General features: G+C 38.7%; 1 protein-coding gene across 1 annotated transcript in view; it reads right to left on the bottom strand.

Moving 5' to 3' along the window:
* The window catches only part of csmd3b (CUB and Sushi multiple domains 3b), a gene marked incomplete at its 5' end in the record, with an annotated part of 796,761 nt that overhangs the window by 442,858 nt on the left and 329,185 nt on the right, over nt 1-24,718 (bottom strand). Inside the window, one exon of the mRNA XM_079829185.1 lies at nt 19,698-19,810. Coding sequence (XP_079685311.1) covers nt 19,698-19,810 — 113 coding nt within the window. The remainder of the gene's footprint in view (nt 1-19,697; nt 19,811-24,718) is intronic.

Genomic DNA, 24,718 nt, shown 5'->3' with positions numbered 1-24,718 from the left:
TTTTTTAATTCAAATTTTAAGTCAACTCAAATATTAGCCTGACGTATTCATACTCAGATTCTAGTCAGAATATGAGTCTGCTCCTGCTCCACTGGGCTGTGATTATGGGGCGTGTTTCAACCGAACCAGGAAAGAAAATGCCTCTGCACCATAGACTGTAAAAAAATATGGACGTAGTGTCCGTGACGACACCAATAGGATTCTGATGAGCAGTTTTGAAGTGTAAAGTAGGGACGAGCTGGCCGTTGCCATTCACTCCCGGATAATAGAAAATGGGCAAAAAGGCGGGACGTGGGCGGAGCTGAAGTAACGTGATGACTAACAGACAGCAGATAAATGGCTATCCACCTGTCACTCAAAGTGGCCACGCCCTTAATTATGCAGAACTTTAATGCTTTATATAATGTAAATGAGTTATAAAAAAATTCACCCCCCTCAAAGTTGTCATGAAGGGCAAAATTAGCCGTATAGACCAAAACCACAATTTGTACCAGACTGTAAACATGTTTATTTCTGCTGTAAAGTTGGGCATTTTAAAATGGAGCTCAATGAGATTCTGCTCCTTCTGGAGCATGTCCCTAGTGGCCAGTCGATGAATTGCCGTATATGTCACTTCCGTATTGGCTTCAAGAGAAACTGCGGGAGGTTGCCACTTGCTCAGCACTCAAACAGCCTACAACCAATCAGAGCAACGGAGCGACGCATAGTTGTCAACAGAACTCAACTGCACGCACACTGGAAGAAGTAGAAGAAGAAGATGAGTGTAAGCGATCTTTGCCGGTGTTGTAAAAAGAATTTAAGGATACACGGAGTACTTAAAACACGATCATAATTTTTGAGAAAAATAGTGAAGGCGAATGCATATACCAACAAGTTCTGTTTAGTAAACAAATTCAACCCAAGCGCTCTTTGGTGACATTACTGTTGATCATCTGTCCATCATCGTTTAAAGCCCGCCCTGACAATTTGATTGGTCCGAACAGCTCTGGTTCCAGCATAGTTGCTCCAAAACGGATCAAGTCCAGACCAAACTGGGGCTAAGTTCGGCTGGCATCCAGGCTACTTAAATATCCAAGTCACTATGTATATCTTCACATTTCAAGTTCACTAAACTTAACATTTTTAAGGCAGCACAAACACTTTCTTTTTTTCAAGTTGAAACAGCTTATTTTTTTACAGTGTAGCCTATAGTCAAAGTAGATTGACTGAATATCTAAGTGATCCAATCACACACCAGTCAAACATGTACATTGCTGCTATACTTTTCAATCTTACTGTAATCAGAAATTCTTAAAAACCTGAGGGATGAGTTGAATTTATATTGTATGCTAGGGATGCACGATATATCGGCAACATATCGTTATCGGCCGATAAATGATTATTTTTGATGTTATCGTTATCGGTCCAATAAGAAAATTTGACCGATATAGTCAAGCCGATAGATAATGTATCATTTCCTTCAGCTGAGACAGACGCGCTGTCCACCATGATGGGTTTGAATTGCTCTAAATATGTTTGGAATCACTTCGAAAAGGAAAATACAGTTATGTGCAACATGTGCAGCGCAAGTCTTCTATAATCTACATAAAATGATAATGAGAATAGAATAGGCTGTAAAAGAGCGTTGTGTTTCAGCGCGTTTGTTGAGGGAAGAGCGCGCCCACGGAGTTACACCTTCATGACGAGCACAGTCAAGTTCGTTTGTGCATTCACAGCCTTTTGTGCCATTGTAAGTTGTAATATTATATTTATTATTATTCTGTGTATGTAATATCATATAGGATGCGTTTGGTTGAGTTAATAAACGATGCAGTAAAGCACTTCATTGTACCGGTCTTTAGCTTCAGCGCGCGCCCACGGAGTTACACCTTCATGACGAGCACAGTCAAGTTTGCTTGTGCATTCACAGCCTTTTGTGCCATTGTAAGTTGTAATATTATATTTATTATTTTGTGTATATAATCCCATATAGGATGCGTTTGGTTGAGTTAATTAACGATGCAGTAAAGCACTTCATTGTACCGGCGCGCGCATTTCAAACAGAAATGCACAGCATTAATAACTACTGGGACTGTCCTATACATAACACTGCAATGAGAATATTTCTGTTATAAAACGTAGTGAATTCTCTGGGGTTAGTTGTTTTTCAGCGCGCTGTTGTGGGAAGCGTCAACAACGCATTCTGACCAGCACAGTCAAGTTCGCTTGTGCATTCGCGTCATTTTAAGCATATGTAAGTCGTAATATTACGTTTTTGTAGTATAAACATCTGATTAAAGTCATATAGGATGTGTTTCGTTAAGTCAATAACCCGCAGTGCTTCACTGTACCGGTGATCATCTTAAGTTTCAGCACGCTCTCAAACAGGGGAAGAGCATCCACAGGAGTTATAACCCTTCACCTATGCGTGATTTTGTGCTAATATAAGTTGTAATATTATATTTATTTTGTATAAATATCTGATTGTTCTCATATATGATGCGTTTAGTTGTTAATTAAACTTCTAAGCGCTTCAGTTTATGGTTGTTCGTTCATTCTCTCCAGCTTCAGCGCGCTCTCAAACAGCAACATTATTCCTAATAGACTAGACTAATATTACAGATGTTTACTATTACTGTAATATTAAACATATTTTTTTTTTCAAAAACACAGAAGCATTATTTTTTATAATTAGCACTTTTATTGTTCTCGTATCATTTCCATCAACAATATGGTTTGATTAAAACCATTTCTTTATCGTATGTGCGGAGGTTATTTCATGCACTTGCATTCTGATTCTTCAATTACTTGTTTGCATTATTTAGGTATATTATTTGTATTTTTTAGACAATATAATTTTTGGTAACATTTTACAAATAAGGTCTCATTTTATTAATGCATTAACTATCATGAACAAACAGAGAGCAATAACCTTTGTTTCTTTTAGTAATAAAATGTTTGTGTTTTGTAACAGTCCATTCACAGTTCATACCTAATGTTAAAAGACACAACTTTGGGTCTGAATATGTTGAGATTAACATGAACTAAAATTAATAAATCCTGTTGAAGTATTGTTCATTCATTGTTGGTTAACTAATACTAACAAAAATTAAACCTTATTGTAAAGTGTTAAAAAAAAAAATGTGGCCATAGGAGTGTAAAATTAATTTGAAAAGGTAAGGAATCTCACACTGGTTCAAATAGGCTACTGTAGTGTATAGGTTTGATTTATGTTGAAGTGTTTGGGACATGGCTTTTAATGGTGAGCCTTTTGTTTTTGTAATCAGGCTCTCAGAGTTTATTAAAATTTGTATTTAGATTTATCGGCCAATATATCGGTTATCGGCTTTCAAATATTAAGAATTATCGGTTATCGGTATCGGCCAAAATGTTCATATCGGTGCATCCCTATTGTATGCTAATCAACAACATCATGCCAGAATTAGACCTGGAGCATCCTTTACAGTCACCCATAAGTACTTCCTGAAGTTGACACGTCTAAACATTATATAACGTCTCTTTTATACTAAACTGAATATCTGGAGGACGCAGTTTCAGAATGGTAGGTGATTAATACACCTACAGTATCCGGTTGAAAATTAAATCATTCTATCAACACCTAATGGAACCTCGCTTTCATTACTGAGCATCCATTAACCACCCACTGAATCAGCCCATCGCCATAAATAAATAAAAACCAATGAAAAACTGATTTTGAAAAAGCATTAGAAGATTTAAATACGCTATTGACAAAGGCACGTCCAGATCCAAAGGGTTTAGTCAATTATTCTGCAGATGGAAATTTGCTCTGGCACCAATTTCTTCTTAAAAGGTTTATGCTGAATAAATAATTTGACATGAGACCTGCAAATGAGACGTTCCTCAAGTGATAACGCATTTAAACCGAGGATAGGACTGTTGACCTTAATCAATGACATGACATTAAACCACTTTTAAAGGTATATTAAAATGCACTGAGATTACACATAGCGCTATTTGCCGTAACACTTTTTCAAGCATTAGAAAACAAATCTAACCTTTAGTTATAATCACATTCCTTTTAAGATGCGGCACGTCATCCCATAACAGTGCAGAGAACTTCTATCAATATAAACTCGAATAGAAACCCTGACATAAAATCGTAACGCACATGATTCATTCAAAATTTTGGCAGAAATGGCTACACACCAGAATTATGGTGATGGCGACGGATTTCTCTTTTGTAAACGAGAGCCATTTGTCATAGGATATTATCACAAATGATGTTTCAGCACGTCTTTCAATCACTTATGTCACTTTAGACATCTTAAGTAATTTGCTTATCGCTCGTTGAGTATCGAAAATGGCACAAAACGCTGTACGCCATCAATAAAGACTATAAACGCTCCAGACGACACATTAAAACACAAACTCATTCATTACAATTCACGCCCCAATAGCTTGGATGCAACATCAGCAACCTGTATAGGCAAATGCACATAAATACAGTATATCCTAATGCACTGTAAAAGAAGCTGTTCTGCAATCCTTCCACCCCGAATATAGGCAATAAAGACCCCGCTTTCCACAATTACTGTCTATTACCTGTCAAACCAAACTTTCCTCAAATTCTTTATGGCACAGAACTGACATTTTACATCTATAATTAGTCATTTAACATTTTCCTGAGCCTCCACTTGTGTGACAAAGGCATTTCGACACCTTTTCGGGCTAAGAGCGCTTTTCAAACACTAATTAATTTAAAAATCGAGCAGCTGTCAGCAGCTAACCAAGGTCAACATATTCATGGTTTCTTGGAAATGAATGCTTCAGTGAGCTGCACAGGATGAGGGGTACAAATCAAATCTTCAAATCCTCATTACAAGGAGCTCCAAAGGACCCGGATGGGTTGGAAGGTTTGTTAGGAGATCAGTTGTTGACGCACAGCTGCTGCACACTCGCACCTTCACCTGTTTGTGAGTTAAGCTAAGATTTCAAAACACAACCAACAAGCCACATCATCAAAACTCCCACTGAAAATCCTCTCATTTTATATGTACATCAGCTCTTCCGGGTATCTTTGATGTGATCTCAGACATGTCCTTGCGTCGCCACCTTATCTCTCTGTCGAGTCCCTTGGCAACCTATCCCCATGTCCATCTAGTCAAGGATAGATTACAGTAATTGTTTTCCGCCCTGGATGTCAGATTATTAGCTAAACCAAAGTCAAGAGTGGATCCTGTGCGCCATTTGTTATCAGAAAGGAAATGGTGATACTATCATATTTCCCTGCCATAAAACTGACCTTCACCTTGTCACTGTCAGGCACATGAGGGCATTATTACATAACATCTCAGTTATGACAATACCAGCAATGCAGGTCACGTGGATCAGCATTTACTGTGAACGCCCGCTGAGACGCACGTAACCTACACGCATGTAAAGAGATATTAAACCCACAGGGCATGTATGTATGTAATTGAATTGTAGCTTTTGTGAATTCACAATAGTACTATGCTATAGAATGGTTTTTAAATGGTTTAAATCAACCCGATCACACGGCAATTTGTATGTATTTTACGAGGTGGCTAACACTAATTTTTGCTAAATCGTACGTAGTTGACGAGTTGGTAAATTCATATGATTTCGTACGAATGACCTAACCTCAAACCCCACCCCTAAACCTACCCATCACTGCAAGGCAAAACACCGTCATGCCGACCCCACACACTCACAATTAAAGGTGTCATGAACTGTTTTTTAAAAAAAATGTATACTGTTGTCTGAGGTCTACTTATGACGTCCGTGTTGTTTTTACATTCAAACACATCATAATGATTAAGTAATAGGCTATTTTCAGCCTTGTTTTTGAGCCTCTCTCAAGACACGCTCGGTTTTGATGGCGTGCCGCACTGAAGACTTGGAAGTAAACGTCGACTGCTATGATTGGATAAGCTTTACATATTTAATGAGCTTCTGCTCCCCGGTGAGTATGGCAACCGGAATTATTCATCCCACAGGGCTCGCAAAATGTTTTTTTCAAAAAGACACAAAGATTTATCTCTCATCAACCTTCAATTAACATTACTGTTATTTTACATTACTTGGCCCGCCCGACTGGTGGATATAAGCGTGAACCGTGCATCTCACACACACACACAAGCGCGCGCGGCAAATGTATTTTTCCTTCAAATATCAAGTCAAGAGAGTGAACGACGCACATCCCTGGGATGTTGGGCTTTGCGAGCCCTGTGACAACGTGGTAAGTTATGTTTAGCTAGACATGTACACGATGTAACATTGTATTTGATCTGTAACAATGCAATACTATCACATATAAAAACATTTTTGAAGTGTTGCTTCATTCATTCATGTGATCTCATCCTGTCTGCAAATCCAGTCTCTTGTTTACAAACGAATCTGGTGAAATGAGCATAAGCTGGATATTCATTAAAAATAAAGTTCAACCACACATTTCCAATATTAGAATCCGAAGGAAGCTTCTGCAGCGACTGTGTTCTTCCACAACCAGGCACAGCGCAATATCTTGCTATCTTCGGCATGTTTATTGCTCGGTAACGCGATCAGTTTAGCTCTACGAGTCGGTGGATGGGGCTACAGAATCAGGCATACATATTTGTCTGTTGAGGCGGCGTTTCAGCATACTATGACGTCAGTGGTCGACATAATCTGCCTGGTGTCAATAAAAGCAAATTCTGTTTAATATTATATATATGTAGCCTATACGTACAGGTCTGGAGTAGCCATTGGAAGATTCGGAAGAATTCCCGGTGGGCCGCTAATAAATTGGGTCGGCAGCTGTCATTTCGACATACGGGACACGGAAAGGTTATAAATATTATTAATATCAATATGGCATCCCAGCAAACATTGGTCCGATGGCAATTGTATCTCTGGCCAAAAATAGCAGCTGTAGGACGGCATAAATAGGGAAAAAATGCAACATTACATTTTCAAAAAACGCATTCAGATATGCTCAACGTACATTCAGTCAACTTTCATTTTGGAACTATTTTTCAACCATGACAGGACGTGTCGGAGGGACATCTATTCAACGGTCATTATTGTGTCCAAATGTATATTACGCACACAATAAGGTTAGCCACATACTGTAACTTTCTCTCATATAGCTACACATGCATAAGCATACCTTTCAGAAGCGCGTGTCAGGCTTTACATTTATTAGCCATCTCTAGCAGTAAAAGTAGTCATCTTTTGTATTCATGTACAGATTTTTTTTTCTTTTTTGTTTTGTTTTGATGATATTTTTGGATGTACATCATAGAGTTTTTCATGTAGACCGTTGGCGCTCAATGTGGGGCGGGATGGGATGGGCGTGGGCTACAAGAATGAAGGGAAGTTAATTTAGATTTAGAATAACTAATGGAGTGATAACTTGGTGATGGAAGTGCAATAATTCAAACGAATGTCCAAAAAAATTATAATTAAATAAATTAAATTAAATGGGGAAAAAAATAACTATTTTATTCAATGCGCCCTCACTGTACTGCCTGCCTAGTTCGCTTATAGGCACGCGCCGGCCCTGTATGAGTGAGGTCGTACGAATTGGTACAAATTAGCCACGTACAAATTCGTACAAATTGCACATGAGATAGTGTCGGTTTTAATATAGGCAGCGGCTATTTACACTAAGTGAAAATAGCATATTTTCTTAGCGGTAGATGCAATTTACACTAGGTGCAAATAGTGATATATTCTATTTACACCGTGTAAAAGTAGTTCTTATATGTGTAAATAGTAATTGGATACTATTTATACTTTATTTTGACAGATGCACCTCAGTATTGTTGTACATTAACAGGATGCAATAATAACAGAGTGTAAATGATTATATTTATTACAATTATTAAATGGATGGGGACAATAAAAACCCTCCCTACACCTATACCCTAACCCTACCCAATAAATACTATTATTATTATTATTATTATTATTATTAATAAACATTTCGTTATGCACTTTATTTCCACTTTTAGAACATTTTCTTTTTATTGACAGTAAATACCTTTCTGATGTGATGCGTGATGGGAAAAGGGAGAAGAGCGAGCTCTGCAAAAGGCAGATTCAAACCTGTGTCGATCGCATCAAAACCAAGATCCGTGACTGATCTACTGACTACGCCACTGAAAATGTTGAAATATGTGCGTCTTTTTTAATCTTGTGTGGCCCAAGCATGCATTGTTGGGCGGTGCTAGTGTGAATAGCACATGCCAACAAAACGAGCAATTGGCACTTGGTGTGAACAGACACTATGTTGAAGGCAATATCGTGCAGCCTTAGAAAATGGTCTAATAATGCGGTTCATGAATTCTCATCGGTGGAATGCGCCACTTTTGGTATTTTGCCGATTACACGACACGAGTGATTTGCAATGGAGGATTTCTAAAAATCGAGTACTTGAATTTAAACGAGGAATCGTGACAGCTCTAATACCAAGCAGGTTGAAAATCAGCGAGGTTACACTTTAAGCAACTCTTTCCAATAAAACCATTAGGATAAATGAAGAATAGAAGAGATGTATAATAACACTTGAGGAAAATTGCTGCTTTCTGGCCATTACTTCATCTGACAGCCTTTCTGAGTGAATTCTGACATAATTCTTGGCTAAATCTCCTCTGAGACCAAGTGCTCTAGAAGTAATGGCAACACTGAGAGCCATTAGAGTTACAGATATATTTCTCTCATGGGGATGTTTACCCTTTAAAGACTTATATACCCCTAAGGACTCAGACGCTTACCAAATCTCTGCATTATCAATGAATAGTGGACGAAAGACTATCTTCTGTACACTGAGGGTGGTGGTGGTGGTGGTGGTGGGGGGTGTAATATCAGCTGTGGTTGCCATGGGAACACAAGCTGTGGTCAGAGAACGGCCTCATTGACCCCTTCAAGCGGAAAACTCAATCACAATAAAATGTGTATTTCACAGTTCTTGTATTTACAGTTCCTGAAGAAGCTCAAGTAAGCGAGGAGAAAACTGTAAATGACCTATAAGGTGAGATAAATACTGCTTATGTTCTAAAATTGAGCAGTTTGATGAGCCACTATAGCTCAAGGGAAACGTTATTATTATTTCTGCTTCTGTGAATGAATAATCTATACAAAAAAAGAACCTTACGTGTGCCCTTCGGTTGCTTATGAATGAGTAAACATTTTTAAACAGTAGAGGAGATACTAGCTTGTGCTTTTGTTGATCCATTGCCTGCTTTGATAAAGACATGTTGGCTATGATAAACATATCAAGCATCGCCCTGTCCAAAGAATTATGCAAGCGATAATCCACGGCTATAGGTCTACATTAAATGATTATGGTATGGATATAAATCATTAATCACTCAACAGTCAAAGCATGTTTTTATTTTCCCTCTTTAAAATCATTCCCATCATCTGATTTCCTGCTGTTCTAAATTATTCTGTTTAGAGAGTCTCTCCATGCTTATTTAGCCTGGTTATCAATTAGACCGCAATGTTCTTGTAGCACAAAATAACTAGATATAAATTGACTGATTTCAGGACATTTTCTTTCCACTTAGCAAACAACTCACCCATTTTTGAGCAGAAATGAAGGGGAAATTCAGCTCTAAAAATACTTATACAGCCATTTATTTGAATGGCCAATTTATTTTTCAAGGAAGTATTTCCTGTGATTGTGCAAGACTTCCGATTCATTAATGGATAATAAAAAGAATAATAATATGATAACAAACACCAGTTTGCAACGTCAAGCAAAATTGGATTTTATAAAAAGTCAATAGAGGTTTTTAGAGGTTTTAGTATAAGTTTCTCAACAACAACAAAAAAGATTTATAAAATGTAATTACCTACAAAACAGTTTGAATGGAGTATTCAGCTTAAGCCATTAAGATGTTTAACATTTAGTGTTTAAATTATTTTACATAGCTTTTACTTGTTTTAAGAATAAACTAAATAACAATTCATGAAGTTTATACCTGCTATAAAAATAGCAAATGAGGTAAAAGAAATAATCTTATTTACTAAGTCTCAATGTGCTTCTGCAGGGTTTTTACATTCTAACCAGGGCTTGACATTTACCTTTTTTTGCTAACCATTCGCTGTGGCTAGCGGTTTTCCAAAATAACAAGCCACTCAGCATTTTCACTGGCCACAGTTTTGACATCAATACCATGGGAAAAAACTGCCAAATAGATATTTTTTAATATTATCTCATAATTTGGCAGCAGGAATATTAGGCTGCTGTCACTTTAAGAGCTGACGCACGGATCCATTATACTGTTACACATGTGTTTTCTTTCTCAACTGTTTACGTTTATGTTTATGTGAATACTCAAACCTGCATTTTGACATTATTTAGTGTGTATTTGACTGTTTAAGTGCAATAAGCAGTGAAAAAGAACTAAATTTAGTGCTGAGAGGCGGCTTTATGTGCACGCACTTTGGGTGTGAGAGCAAAATCTGCGGGAATGAGTCAAATTATGCGTAATCCCAGGGTGAAATTCAAGCCCTGTAACAGCAACAATATTCATCTTGAGCAAATAAAGCGAGTGATGACATGTCCCCCCAAATAATTAGAAATGGCCACATTGTCCCCCCCAATATTTGAAATTCTTGCACTGCTCTCCTGCACTCCATTACGCAGTTCTCTGTATGTTAGAATGACAAAAACGTTTAAAAGTTACATTTTTTGTCTGCCTCAGGTCTAACGGCGCTCGTCAATGTCAAAGTGTCAATCAAATCAAAGTGGGCGTGGTTTATGTTCTCTTTTGGCTCATTCACAGTCTTCACATAGACAAGCGCGTTAATCTATCGCTTAATGCCATTGCGGGGACTCCACTTTCCGGGGAAATCACAAAACAAACGTGTCCATTCTCTCAATATACAATCATTGAACATCTTTGATTTTAGTGAAGAAAAAAAACGATATGAGGGCGAATTAGAACCTGTAACCTTCGACACGGTTCATGAAAATTCTACCACTGGACCACTAAGGAATTCAAATATTAACAACGGATCTATGCATGGGCGTCGGAACCATTGTATGTGGGTGGGACAAGACCCACCCACTTTTTACGATCAATGATATTGGACCCACTCACTTGTATCGTCTCTAACATTCAGCACATCTGTTTACCTACCCCTAATCGATAAACACTTATTATTAAACACATGTTAGACGCTTTATTTCCACTTTTCTAATATTTTCTTCATTTTTATTGAAAATACCGTAAATCCTCTAATATTGGCCTGTATTCCATTAGCGGCCGGGTCTCCAACATTGGCCGGTCTCGCTGTCACCGAAGGTAAATAAAGGCCGGTCTCTAATAGCGGCCGGGGCTATTATTAGAACCAACGTTTTTCTGGGCAGGCCTCAACATTATGCTTGTGATAGTAACATGCAAACGTTTACGGCGCGAGGATGAGAACAGACGCGCAGCGGAACATGAGGAGGACGAAGAGGAGCTGTACAATAATGAACTTGTTGTAGAGGCTGGCGCGAGTGATGAGGAGTTTACAGGGAGAGATGAAAAGGAGGAGGAAACTGAGGAGGACGAGGATTAAACAGAATTGGAGGATTTTTTTTTATAACTTCAAACCAAACGAGACAGGAATGGATAAACTTTGGAGCGGTAAGGTGTCTGTTGCCTTTTGTTATGAATCAATAACCTAATTATCACCGTGTATGGTTAAGTGTTTACAATGCACTTCCGGTAGCCTATGTTTGCTACATTTTTGTTACCATATTTCTACACTGGAATTTAGCCCGAATTACCGGTATTTGTTGTTAATGTTCTGTATGCATACCATAATGTTATGGTAACTGTACGTTTTCAATAAATGAACCTAGTATTTTATAGGTTGAAATAGACGCAAAATCTCATTTTTAGTCATTCTACTGGTAGTTTGATTTGCTCAAATAGAAATTGAGGCCTGCCTCTAATTCTGGCCTCCTTCCAATAAAGGCCTGGACCGCGATGCGCTTGAGTAAAATAAAGGCCCGGGCCTATATTAGAGGATTTACGGTAAATGCCTTTTCGATCTGATATGTGATGGGAAAAGGGAGAAGATTGAGTTTCGGCGAAAGGCGAACTCGAACCGCGGGTCGATTTGTGTCAAAATTTGATGCCGTGCGTCTTACCCCTACACTACTGCCGTTCTAAATGATATGGCGATTTCCGTAATTTTGTCTTTCCGAACTAGACGTTTAGCAAGCAAAGCGGTATATTTATACTTAATGTAATTGGCATCTACTCCAGTAAAAAATTTCTGAGGACCCACCCACATTTTTTTTGCTTCCGACGCCCATGGATCTATGTATTTATTCACTAATGTGAAGAATCTTGAGACTAACGATATATTCGATGCAAATTAATGGAAATATTTTTTCCCAACTAGAATTAGACCTAGAATTTCGTTCACTGTTCTGTTTAAAAGTATACCCCCCCAATGTTCAAGACGGTTTATACTTTATTTTGATGCTCCCCAACAGACAATCTACTGACAATAAGTAACTTTGCAAGTACATGTCAACTTTTTCTACTAACCCTAACCATAACAGTCTACTAATACTCTAATGACTGCTAGTTGACATGTAGTTGCAAATCTACTTATACTTAGTAGAATGTCTAAAGTGGACTATCAAAATAAAGCAGTTTTTCCCCCTAAATGTTTTGAAATGATTTTTCCAGTGTTTAATAGAAAACCAAAACCGGAATATTTAAGAAATATCAACACACTGCTGTCTCGTATGCTCTGTACAGATGGTGATGGGCAGTTTGGCACTGAAATATTCAGTTAGAGGTTCTGAGATTCCACTCTGTTGCCTAAAACTGACACAATGTTTTCAACTCCATGTCAATTTGCTTTTGCCTAAAGCCCAGGCACAGAGCCAAAAGACATTGAAGCCAGAGTTTGAGTCTGAATTCTATTGTTCTGTATATAGAGATGTTCTGTCAAGACCTACTGAGACACTTCGAATATGAAATACTGACAATGTGATATTCTTTGTTTTTACACTGATAAGAAGTAACATCTTAGATTCATTTTCCATTTCCAGTTCTCCAATTCAAAGGCCACATTGCTCAAACAAGCATTGCATAATGTTCCAATTGTTTGACATTTAGAGGACATTTAAACTGTCCAACTTAAGCAGAGCAGGCAGTGGTGTGGAGCATACAGGCGGTTTGCTGGAGCACTAATGGCATTAAGTTAAGGAAATTCTTGAGGAATCATGTCTGACAGAGACCTAGTGGAGTCCAGCCAAATAATTACTCCCCCGGGCGAATTGTGAATCCAGTACCAACATGCTTACACAATCTTGCTCCCAGTTTGACCGGAGTGGCAGGAGTGACCATCAAAGGAGGACTCTATTAGATGTGGCATCCACTCCAGGGAAGGCATGACAAAGGACCTGTGGCCACATACGGATTCTATTTCTAACTGACCTACTCTGAACAGTGAGCAAAAACTGTTTGCAAAGTGCTTGCTGTGTCATCGGAAAGCCACAAGACTAAGTTTGGTAGACGAACTCCATTTGCACATTTGCAATTCGTATGGTGTTATGAAAGCTGGCTCACTTGGCCCTTTGCCAAACACTTTGCCCTAGTTTACATTATGTATCTTCGATTATTCTTCATTATCATGCTCACCTCTAAATGACTTAGGCTTGAAGGAGAAGTTCACTTTGTGAATTTGACACCACTACCATCTGTACATGCAAACTTCTGTGTTATTTAGTTGCTTTGGGGGTTGAGTGATGTCTTTTCTTAACACAACACGGCATTTCATTCTTGCAAGATGCACTCAGGTTCTCGCAGCAAACTGAAGATAGCTGCTGCTCTCTGAGAACCCCCCCCCCCCCAAAAAAAAAAAAAAAAAAAAAAAAACAAGGGCTATATCAGGGGTGTCCAGATCTTCTCCTGGAGGGCCACTGTCCTTCAGAGTTTGGCTCCAACTTGCCTCAACACACCTGCAAGTCTAGACTGGGTAAACCCAGCCTGATCTGTCGGCAATTTGATTTTGCCCTGCAACTCAGTCTGGAAACCTGTACATTAATTTCTACTGCTTCTGTTACACTTTTGCGGGAACCAACCACACACTGGCTTATCCACCTGGCGCGCTATTGGCGGGTTTAACACGATGACGGGTAGAGAAGCGATGGGTCGTTGCCCATTGATCACGCCTCTTGTGGTCTGATTGGTTTAAGGATATCCAATTGCCTACAGAGTCATTTGAATTTTGCTCGTTGATCACGCCTCTTGTGCAGTAGAAAATACATAGCAGACTCCCCAGACCAATGTTCAATCTTAAATTGAGCTTGGTCTGGTGATAGCCAGACAACTGCAAGTCTCTAGTATGCCTTGTAAGGCCTTGATTAGCTGGTTCAGGTGTGTTTAATTGGGGTTGGAGCTAAACTCTGGCTGTTTCTCAATATGCGTTCTTAAGATCTTCTTAAGATCTTGCGTCCTTGTGTTCTCATAGGCTACTACTTCCGGTGAGATTCTGAAGTGTGCATACGAAGTAACGCAACTAGGTCCCATGGATAGGTCACATGATAATGACAACATGGCGGATGTACATTCATACTAGATAGAACATACTGTTTTAGTGGTCGTAAAGAAATGACTTATTCAAAATACTTACCCACTCAAGAGAGTATGTGATTTTGGACGCAGCCTACGTCTTTTATTAAAAGGCCTATCCACCTTTTTCCTTACAAGCAAACTGCGTTTTAGATTATGGGTGGCTCTTTTGGTGAAGTTTACCTCAAAAAGACTAAAACAAATAATTTCAAATCATAAGTCAAGTCAACTTTATTTATATAGCACTTTTAACAATGTAGATTGTTTCAAAGCAGCTTTACAGTGTTAAACAGGAAAATAATGCAGCATAATTTTATTCAGCTGTATAGCCATTCTGGAGAAAACGCTGATCAACAGTTCATTTCAATTATCATACAGTGACAGTGTGGGCTTTAGATCAATAATTAGATCAGTAATTTAGTTTATATGGTTAATTTAGTTCATTAATTAGATTTATTTCGATGTTTAGTTGAAAAATGTAGTGTCCCCAACTGAGCACACCAAGCCAGAGGCAACAGTGGCAAGGAAACCAAAACCCCATCAGGTGACCTAATGGAGAAAAATAAACCTTGGGAGAAACCAGGCTCAGTCGGGGTGCCAGTTCTCCTCTGGCCAATTAACAAACAGCGTATTATTATTATTATTATTATTATTAATATTCTGGCAGCTTTACAGGTCAGAGGTCATAATAGATCGGAATATTCGAGGGACCGGAGGCAACATGCTGGAGACGGGTTTATTGAGGATGATGTTGATTAAATAATTATTAAAGTGCAATATTCGAATGATCGGAGGCAACACGCTGGGTTGCACTATAAATAATCCTTATCAGCTGTAAAATTTCCTTCAAATTTTCATGTTCAGACTTCAATGTAGCACTTGGTATTATAACTCTTTCCCCTGCATTGACGGATATTTCTGTAATTTTTCATTGTTATACTGCAATTGCGCATCTTCTGAAAGAGTACAGAATATCCAGATCAAAACACAGGAAAAGAAGAAGCGATATCATATTTAATCATATGCATATAACACGATCATCAACATTAAACAGCAACAAAACTGCCTAATGTTACTGAATGAAATGTCGACCCAGGACGAGCTATAGGACTGTGAAGCTTTGGGGGTGTTCAATCTACTCCACCTATGTTTTTGCTCAAAACATTTTTTTATGAAACTTACCCACATTTGATAAAATGTGGGTATAAAAATGTTTGAGAAAGTGTTGATAAAAAAGAATGCATGAAGTTAGAATAAAACACAGGGTCTGTTCTTTCATTTGATATTTTGCATGTTCAGATATTCATACAATAAAATATTTGGGGCCATTTAAGTTTTGTGAAAATTATCAAAAATGCTGGTGGTGGCTGGCAACTTTTTTTTAAAACGCTGGTGGGGAAAGAGTTAATGTGACGTGGTACGAGCAAAAGTTATTTTCAGTTCCTCCTGATTATTTTTTCCCCCTTTGTATTCGGCTGTAAAAGTATGAAAAATGACAACAGTCATTATTTTTACAGTTCTGTGTGGTGACGGTAGTGGGCAAAGATTACACACTCTGCCTTTAAGTTTAACCAAAAGAACCTATAGAGAGTGTGTGTGTATTATGTGTTCTTGATATCGAGGATGCACCGAATGCAGCCTTGAGAGAATCGAACCGTTAGAAATCCCAGAAGACACTGCGTGTGTTCGACGTACGCTTTAAACTCTCACTTAAAGAGATTCCTGTTGCAAGCTCGTAAAAACGTTACGGCTCATGAAAGTAAACATTTGTCTGTTTGTTTTGCTTAATTTTAATAAAGTGATAACCTGAAGAAAGCCTGCAGTGTTTTTATCGGCATTTTAAAAAGAATCTTAACATTTGACAAAGCTTAGGTAACACATAGGCTACTCATTTTCATTAAACAAAAATATATACAATTGTAGGAAAATAATGTCCAGTTTAATATGAAATAAATGTTTTAATAGGTTGTGACATTTGTTTGTGATGTTATGTAGTTTTTATTGTGCATTGGTCATTGGGATGGTCAGCTGAGCAAACAGATCGCAGCACTAATTCTCCCAAGGATGCGTTCTGTGTCCTCGCGTCCATCCGAGTTCGTTCTTTCAAGGTCGCCTGGCAAGGCCGGTCTCCACGAGAACGCAAGTCCGTTCTTTGCCTTCTTAGAATTGAGAAACAGCCTCTGCTGGACAGTGGCTCTGTAGGAGCAAGACTGGACAATTGCCAATGAATTAACCAAATTAAAAGGCATTCATTGCACTTATCAATATTTGACAACAAAAGCCCCAAAATGAAGAGAATGATAGTGTCACACAATCATTGAATAGACGTTATAGACTAGATTGAACGAGGGGCTAAATTCAGAATCAAAGAATTGGCTCCCTTTCAATCCATGAGTCTTAATTTGAATTAAACTGTCCACAAGCCACAGGAAGTTAAAATGGAATTTAAATTGACTTTTTTTCTCCGTCTGCAGGAATTGGGCGATTTTTCCTTTTTTTTCAAGTCTGTGAACTTTAGGAGAACTACAGACCTCTCGCTCACTCCATTTTGCAAAGTTGCTGTACTCTGACTCATTATTTCATTTAATAATTTCATCAGTTCAGCTCGTGGTCAGAGCTGTAGTGCCTACTGAGAATTTGATTAAATCTTATGAATGTGAGACCTTTACTAGCAAGCCATCCAGCTAGCACCACCAAGCCTTTAGGGGTGATCCAGAAAACAGCAGCATGCCTGGACTTCAATCAGCTGAAGAAGAGCCGTGTCGTACTCTTTCCACTGCTCGCATCAAATACTCAAGGCTCTGATTCTAGCATAAAGGATTTACATTCCCACTCGTTCCCTGTGGTCAGTGAATCAACAATGCCTGGTGGAGCCATCACAGAGCGCTACAAGGTCACTTTCAAAAACTTCAAACTCACGGTCACTTGAAAAGGAATCCATGGCAATGTTTGTTTGACCTTCTTCCAAGCGGCAACCTCCTGCAGTTTCTCTTGAAGCCAATACGGAAGTGACTTAAACTGCAATTCATCGACTGGCCACTAGAGACAGGCTCCAGGAGGGAGCAGAATCTCATTGAGCTCATGTTAAAATGCCCAACTTTACAGCAGAAAAACACATGTTTATAGTCTGGTACAAATTGTGGTTTTGGTCTATACGGCTAATTTTGCCCTTCATGACAACTGTGAGGGGGGTGAATTTTTTTATAACTCATTCATTTACATTATATAAAGCATTAAAGTTCTGCATAATTAAGGGAGTGGCCACTTTGAGTGACAGGTGGATTGTCGTTTGTCTGCTGTCTGTTAGTCATCACGTCACCTCAGCTCCGCCCACGTCCCGCCTCTTTGCCCATTTTCTGTTATCCGGGAGTGACGTGTGTCATGATGGCAACGGCCGGGTTTGAGGCTTCAAAACTGCTCTTCAGAACCCTATGGGTGACGTCACGGACACTACGTCCATATTTTTTTTACAGTCTATGCCTTCTTCGCGCACCCTTCTGTGTCGACTTGACAACGTGAATACATTATGAAAGACAATTACATAAACCCATTAATGGCTCCAACACTTCTAGTTATTTATTTATAGCGGCTAATGAATCAGAAGTCTTGCACATTCACAGAAAATAGCTACTTCCGTGTTGCAAAATAAGGTGGATAGCTTTAGGAAGTCAGATTAAAAATATATCTTACAAATAATCTTTTTTTCTTGTCTTATTTTTGGTTCACCGGCAACGCGCTCCAGGGCTGTCCTCAGAGTTTCTCAGATGGAGGTAGTCTGTGTATATTGAAGCCAAACAGCCCTGCCAATAACAGCTTTATTTTCTGCAGATGAGCGTTGCCATCAACTGGCATCTTGAACCAGCAACAGCTGGTTAATGTGAATAAGAGCGGAGAGGGCCGAAATGGAATGGGCTTCCATTCTGATGGCATCTCTTTCAGATGAATCAGTGGGCTAAATTGGATTTTGCTGGGCTGTGTCCTGAAGCGCAGTGCAGATGTTGCTTTTTGAACCCGATCACTTGTCCTGGCGATGCAGCGAGTACCTGCTATTTCACAGTCAAAAAACATGCCAGCTCAATTCAATGCAGCAAGCTTCTAATCAGCACTCTTGGATCTTACACAAGTCAAACAAATCCAATCCTATAGCCAAACTTCTGCTCACATTTTCAATTATCCAAGATGATTGCATGGCTATTTAGATGAAAGGACACAGAAGCAGACTGACCTCACAAAGCATTTCACTCTGACCTGGGAAGGGACGCTCAAAACCAACAGGTCTATTAAACCATTTGCATATCTGGTCTACGATGGAGTTGAAGTTGTAGCATCATTTTTTAACTTAAGACTCTATGCATTTCCATATAGAACAGCACTACGCAACACTTCATAGCATAGATATGTAAGGGTTGGCAAACAATTTCATATTTCACTCCAGACCTCTAGAGAACAGCTCGAGTGAATGGTTGTGTGTAGACACTGCGATCGGGTTTATGGTAAATGTGTGTAAGTAGTTCACAAACACAGTATACGCAGCCAAGCACATGAGAAAATTATGGCTATGGATGGCCTGTCAAAGCATTGAACTTAAAAGCGGCTCGCTTTTCGCCCCGTCTTTCTTTCAACCCCCAGCATTTTATTACATTTGAGCTTTTATGAGAGAAGCAAAAAGATAGCTACTTTCAAAAATAAATAAAAAAAGAAGACAAAACGTGATTTGTTGTTGAAAAATGAGTTAGTTTGGAGAAACGGCACAAAAGAAAAACAAATCAACCGATAAAGGAAAGAGGCATTCAAGCATTGGCAACAAAAAAACGACACTTTTCGGATTCTGAATGTTGAAAGTTATTGCAAAAATAGCCGGGTGAGCTGAAGTCAATGACAATCAACGCAGTTTTGAAATATCTTTCTCATGCTTGAATTAATTAGACATCTGGAACAACATGATAATTGATACCAAAATGCATTTAACTCTCTTTTTTTTTGCATATTTAATGCAACAAAACTACTCAAATCAAAGATAATTAATCCTATAGTTAATCATCCAGAGAGGACAATCTAATAGACTTTCACTACAGTGTTCATAGGAGCAAGACTAGCCATAGAAAGCATGCGTTTGCGATGACAAAGCGAACGGCTTACCTTGATAATGGGCGCTGAAGCCTTTGTATCGATGGTTGCTGTCAGTAACAAAGTGTAACCTCAGCCAGTTCTTGTTGCTAACAATAGGAGATGGGACATTCATTCCGGATAGCCTGTAAACACACGAAGGAAAGCTCTTTACATTAACAACGACAACAAAACACATTTATAATATCGTGGCATCTGTCTAAAGGCGCTCACGTTTTGCAGATGAACAAAGATAGATGGCACTGTCAAAATGAGTTGAAATGGTCTAGGCCGTAAAAAAGTGGACGTTTGGATAGTCAATATTTTATCTTCTGAAGTATGAAACTTTCTGAAAGCTCATAATATACTACCAAGGTCACTGATCTAATACTTTGACATTTTGAGGCATGGCACTGGGGACATTTAACCGAGTACAAGCACCTTAACACTTAGTCCACCATTACTCATGGAGTGCACGCCGGGCCGGATACGGCCAGCACGCTCCCTGGACGCTTTTGAGGGGCGGTGTACACACACTGAAAATGTTGACAAGTTGTGTGTGTGTCGTGAATCAGCGTGGCGCTGCAACTGAGGACAGAGGTCATTGTAACCCCAACCCTCCACCCATCAAAATGCTCCATCTTCATCCTACATCTGTCTCACTTTATTGATGACTAACTGGAGATGTCATTAAAGGACATGGCCACATGAATCACACTTTAATGGCCTTCACAGGCTGGAGCGGAGCCATATCATTACTGTTATCTTTCTGTCTCTCTCTCTCTCTCTTTCGCTCCCACACACACTCTCTATAGGTTCTTTTGGTTAAACTTAAAGGCAGAGTGTGTAATCTTTGCCCACTACTGTCACCACACAGAACTGTAAAAATAATGACTGTTGTCATTTTTCATACTTTTACAGCCGAATACAAAGGAAGAAAAAATAATCAGGAGGGAAGTGAAAAAAAACAACCTATTGCTCGTACCACGTCACATTAACTCTTTCCCCACCAGCGTTTGTTTTTAAAAAGTTGCCGGCCACAACCAGCATTTTTGATCATTTTCACAAAACTTTAATGGCCCTGAATATTTGATTCAAGTTTCATGCATTCTTTTTTATCAATGCTTGAATGTGGGTAAGTTTCATAAAAAAACATTTTGAGCAAAAACACGTTTTTTTGTCAAAGACTACATCCAGATCGGATTCAGAGCGATGATCAAAACACAGATGGAGTAGATGGAGTCCATCAACACCCCCAAAGCTTCACAGTCCTATAACTCGTCTCGGGTCGACATTTCATTCAGTAACATTAGGCCGTTTTGATTTATATGCTGTTTAATGTTGATGATCGTGTTATATGCATATGACTAAATATATCGCTTCTTCTTTTCCTGTGTTTTGATCTGGATAGTCTGTACTCTTTCAGAAGATGCGCAATAGCAGTATAACAATGAAAAATGACCGAAATATCCGTCAATGGAGGGGAAAGAGTTAGAATACCAAGTGCTACATTATAGTCTGAACATGAAACCATGAAGGGAATTTTTACAGCTGATAAGGATTATTTATAGTGCAACCTTATGATTTGAAATGATTTGTTTTAGTCTTTTTAAGATAAACTTCCCCAAAAGAGCCACCCATAATCTAAAACGCAGTTTGCTTGTAAGGAAAAAGGTGGATAGGCCTTTTAATAAAAGACGTAGGCTGTGTCCGAAATCACATACTCTCTTGAGTAGGTAAGTATTTTGAATAAGTAATTTCTTTAAACCACTAAAACAGTAGGCCTATGTTCTATCTAGGATGAATGTACATCCGCCATGTTGTCATTATCATGTGACCTATCCATGGGACCTAGTTGCGTTACTTCACTGCACAAATCCTCTCCCGTAGCCTCATGGGATAGTAAACTGTCCAGTTATGCACACTTCAGAATCTCACCGGAAGTAGTAGGTGTGACGTGCTCTGTGTGCCTGTCCTTGGACTTTTAAGTTGAAGTGTTTTGTGCGCTTTATTTTGTACTTCTTTGTAGTTTTTCTCGTTGATTAGTCTCCCCAGGTGTTTTGTATGTTTGGTCAGAGGAGAACTGGCACCCCGACTGAGCCTGGTTTCTCCCAAGGTTTATTTTTCTCCATTATGCCCCTGATGGAGTTTTGGTTCCTTGCCACTGTCGCCTTTGGCTTGGCTTGCTCAGTTGGGGACAATTTTCAACTAAATATCCAAATAAATTTAATTACTAAACTGAATGAACTCTATCAACTAAATTACTGATCTGCCCACATTGTCACAGTATGATAAGTGAAATTAGCTAGATGACATCACAGTTTTCTCCAGAGCGGCTGTACAGCCGAATCAAATTCTGTTGCATTATTTTCCTGTTTAACACTGTGACGCTGCTTTGAAACAATCTGCATTGTAAAAAGCACTATATAAATAAACTTGACTTGACTTGACTTGACATAGTGTCGCCCCAGATCCGGGCCACATCTGGTACATGTGGATTCCATGCATACCAGATGTAGGCCGGATCTGGGCCGACACTATGTTGCTGTCTGGTGATTTTCAATACAGCCTTAAAATCAGCCAAGGTTTGTGCAATGTGCTGGGAATCAAGAGTCTACATTAAAGGTGGGTTAGGGTTAGATTCCATTTATTGGAATCGATTTTAAAGAGGCTAACATGTCTGTGTCCATTACCTCAATTCCAAATTACTACGTTCCAGAAGAGCCTCACGACATAGAAGGAATTTAATTCATCCTACTGAATTTAATATTTTGATTCAGTTCATCAAAAACTGACTTTTTCTGCAAGTTACCTCATTACGACAAGTTAGTATCTTATTGGGCGCAGGTGCACTTAGAGTGTGTCCGAATCCACTTTTGCTAGTTTAACAATGGAAAAAAACGGTCAGCAACAACATTTGTACTGTAAATCATAATAGTGCAAAATATCCTTCAAATTGCCCTTTGTTTTGTATGTTAAGTTCTTCTTTATAAGCCTGTGGCTTTTAAATACATTTAGACATCCCATTTAAAACTATCCCATTTGTGTCCTGGTCACAGACATCTTTTACTTGGTTTCACACAAACAAAACACTCTATATGAGATTTCACAGCGCTCCATCAGACTTCCAAAGGGACAACGGGTTTCCTGATATCCTAGTAATGCGTCTTTGAAATATGTATTCAGGATTTACATGAAACTTGCATGCGGTGACACAATCACAAAAACAACAGTACTCGCACACATGAACCTTTCCCTGTCCGTGACTTTACATGTCTCACTGAGTTTAAATTAAAATCTGAAATGGAGTACCATAAATTAAACATCTGTTACTATAAAGACCATAAATTAATTATGAGTGAAAACCATTTAGGTTCTTCCATTTTATGAGCATAATCTAATTTAAGAGATGAAGTATGGCAAACGCTCTTTAAGTTTAAAAGCATAACATTAAAAAGTTGTAGTTTTATCCCCCTTTCTGCCAATAACCTATATATTCACAAAGTCCATGCCAAATACACTTAATACTCCTCTCTGAGTTTAACACAGCACATGTGATTTGACTATAAAGGGGTGGTTGATTGGTCTTTTTTAACTTTAGTTAGTGTGTAATGTTGCTGTTTGAGCATAAACAACATCTGCAAAGTTACAACGCTGAAAGTTCAATGCAAAGGGAGATATTTCTTTTACAGAAATTGCTTTTTAAGGACTACAACAAACGGCTGGTAGGGACTACAACGAGCTTATAAAATTGACATAAACCCCGCCCCCGGGAACACAACAAAGGCCATGTTGAGAAGAGGAAGAGTTGTTGTAGTCGAGCACATTTGGGATTCTGCTCAAGCTGTCACATCCATCTTTTCACATTTATTGCAATACAGTACAAACACAAATGCAATAGCATGTCATAAAGCAAGATGACAACATAAGTTATAACCGTAATTAAACTAAACTATACCTGATCTCTCTTCATGCAGCAGATATTCTCTGACTCTGTGCATCTTACAACTGTTCCCACACCAGCGATTTATAGATTATCATGACAGAATATGCTAATCAATGACTTGAAGATAGTTAACTCCTAAATTCATCAACCCTTCAGAAACGTCCTGTCTCATTCTACATGTTGTCACTTCTTCTTGAGTCTCTCCATCATTGTCCGACTACGGTTTGAACACAAAAGGCTGAACAGTTTCTGATATTTTCAGTGCGTGTCCGCGTGAGGTAATCGGAGCTGCTAACACAAGCTCTTGAAGCTCCGCCCTCTTCCTGAAACAGGGCGGGGAGCAGCAGCTCATTTGCATTTAAAGGGACACACACTAAAACTGCAAGTTTTTGCTCACAGTTGTGAAGTGACAATTTGAACATGCTATAAAAAATTATCTGTGGGGTAATTTGAGCTATAACTTCACATACACATTCCGGGGACATCAGAGACTTATTTTACATCTTGTAAAAAGGGGCATTATAGGATCCCTTTGAAAGCAAAGAGTCTTCTTTCTTTTGATATGTTGCATGTTCAGATATTCATACAACAATTCTGGGGGCCATGAAACTTGTGAAAATGATTTAAAATGCTGGCACTGGCTGGCAATTTTTTTTTCTCCAAAACGCTGGTGGGGAAAGAGTTAAATACATTGGGGAGAACAAGTATTTGATACACTGCCAATTTTGTAGGTTTTCCTACTAACAAAGCATGTAGAGGTCAGTAATTTGTATCATAGTAGGTACTCTTCAACTTGATTTCAAAAATCCAGAAAATCACATTGTATGATTTTTAAATAATTAATTAGCATTTTATTGCGTGACATAAGTATTTGATCACCTACCAACCAGTAAGAATTCCGGCTCTCACAGACCTGTTAGTTTTTCTTTAAGAAGCCCTCCTGTTCTCCACTCATTACCTGTATTAACTGCATCTGTTTGAACTTGTTACCTATATAAAAGACACCTGTCCACACACTCAATCAAACAGACTCCAACCTCTCCACAATGGCCAAGACCAGAGAGCTGTGTAAGGACATCAGGGATAAAATTGTAGACCTGCACAAGGC

Source organism: Gobio gobio, assembly GCF_949357685.1.
Source record: "Gobio gobio genome assembly, chromosome: 11".
In the NCBI taxonomy this organism is placed as follows: domain Eukaryota; kingdom Metazoa; phylum Chordata; class Actinopteri; order Cypriniformes; family Gobionidae; genus Gobio; species Gobio gobio.
Note: the sequence above shows the minus strand (reverse complement) of the source record. Positions and strands in the feature narration are given on the sequence as shown.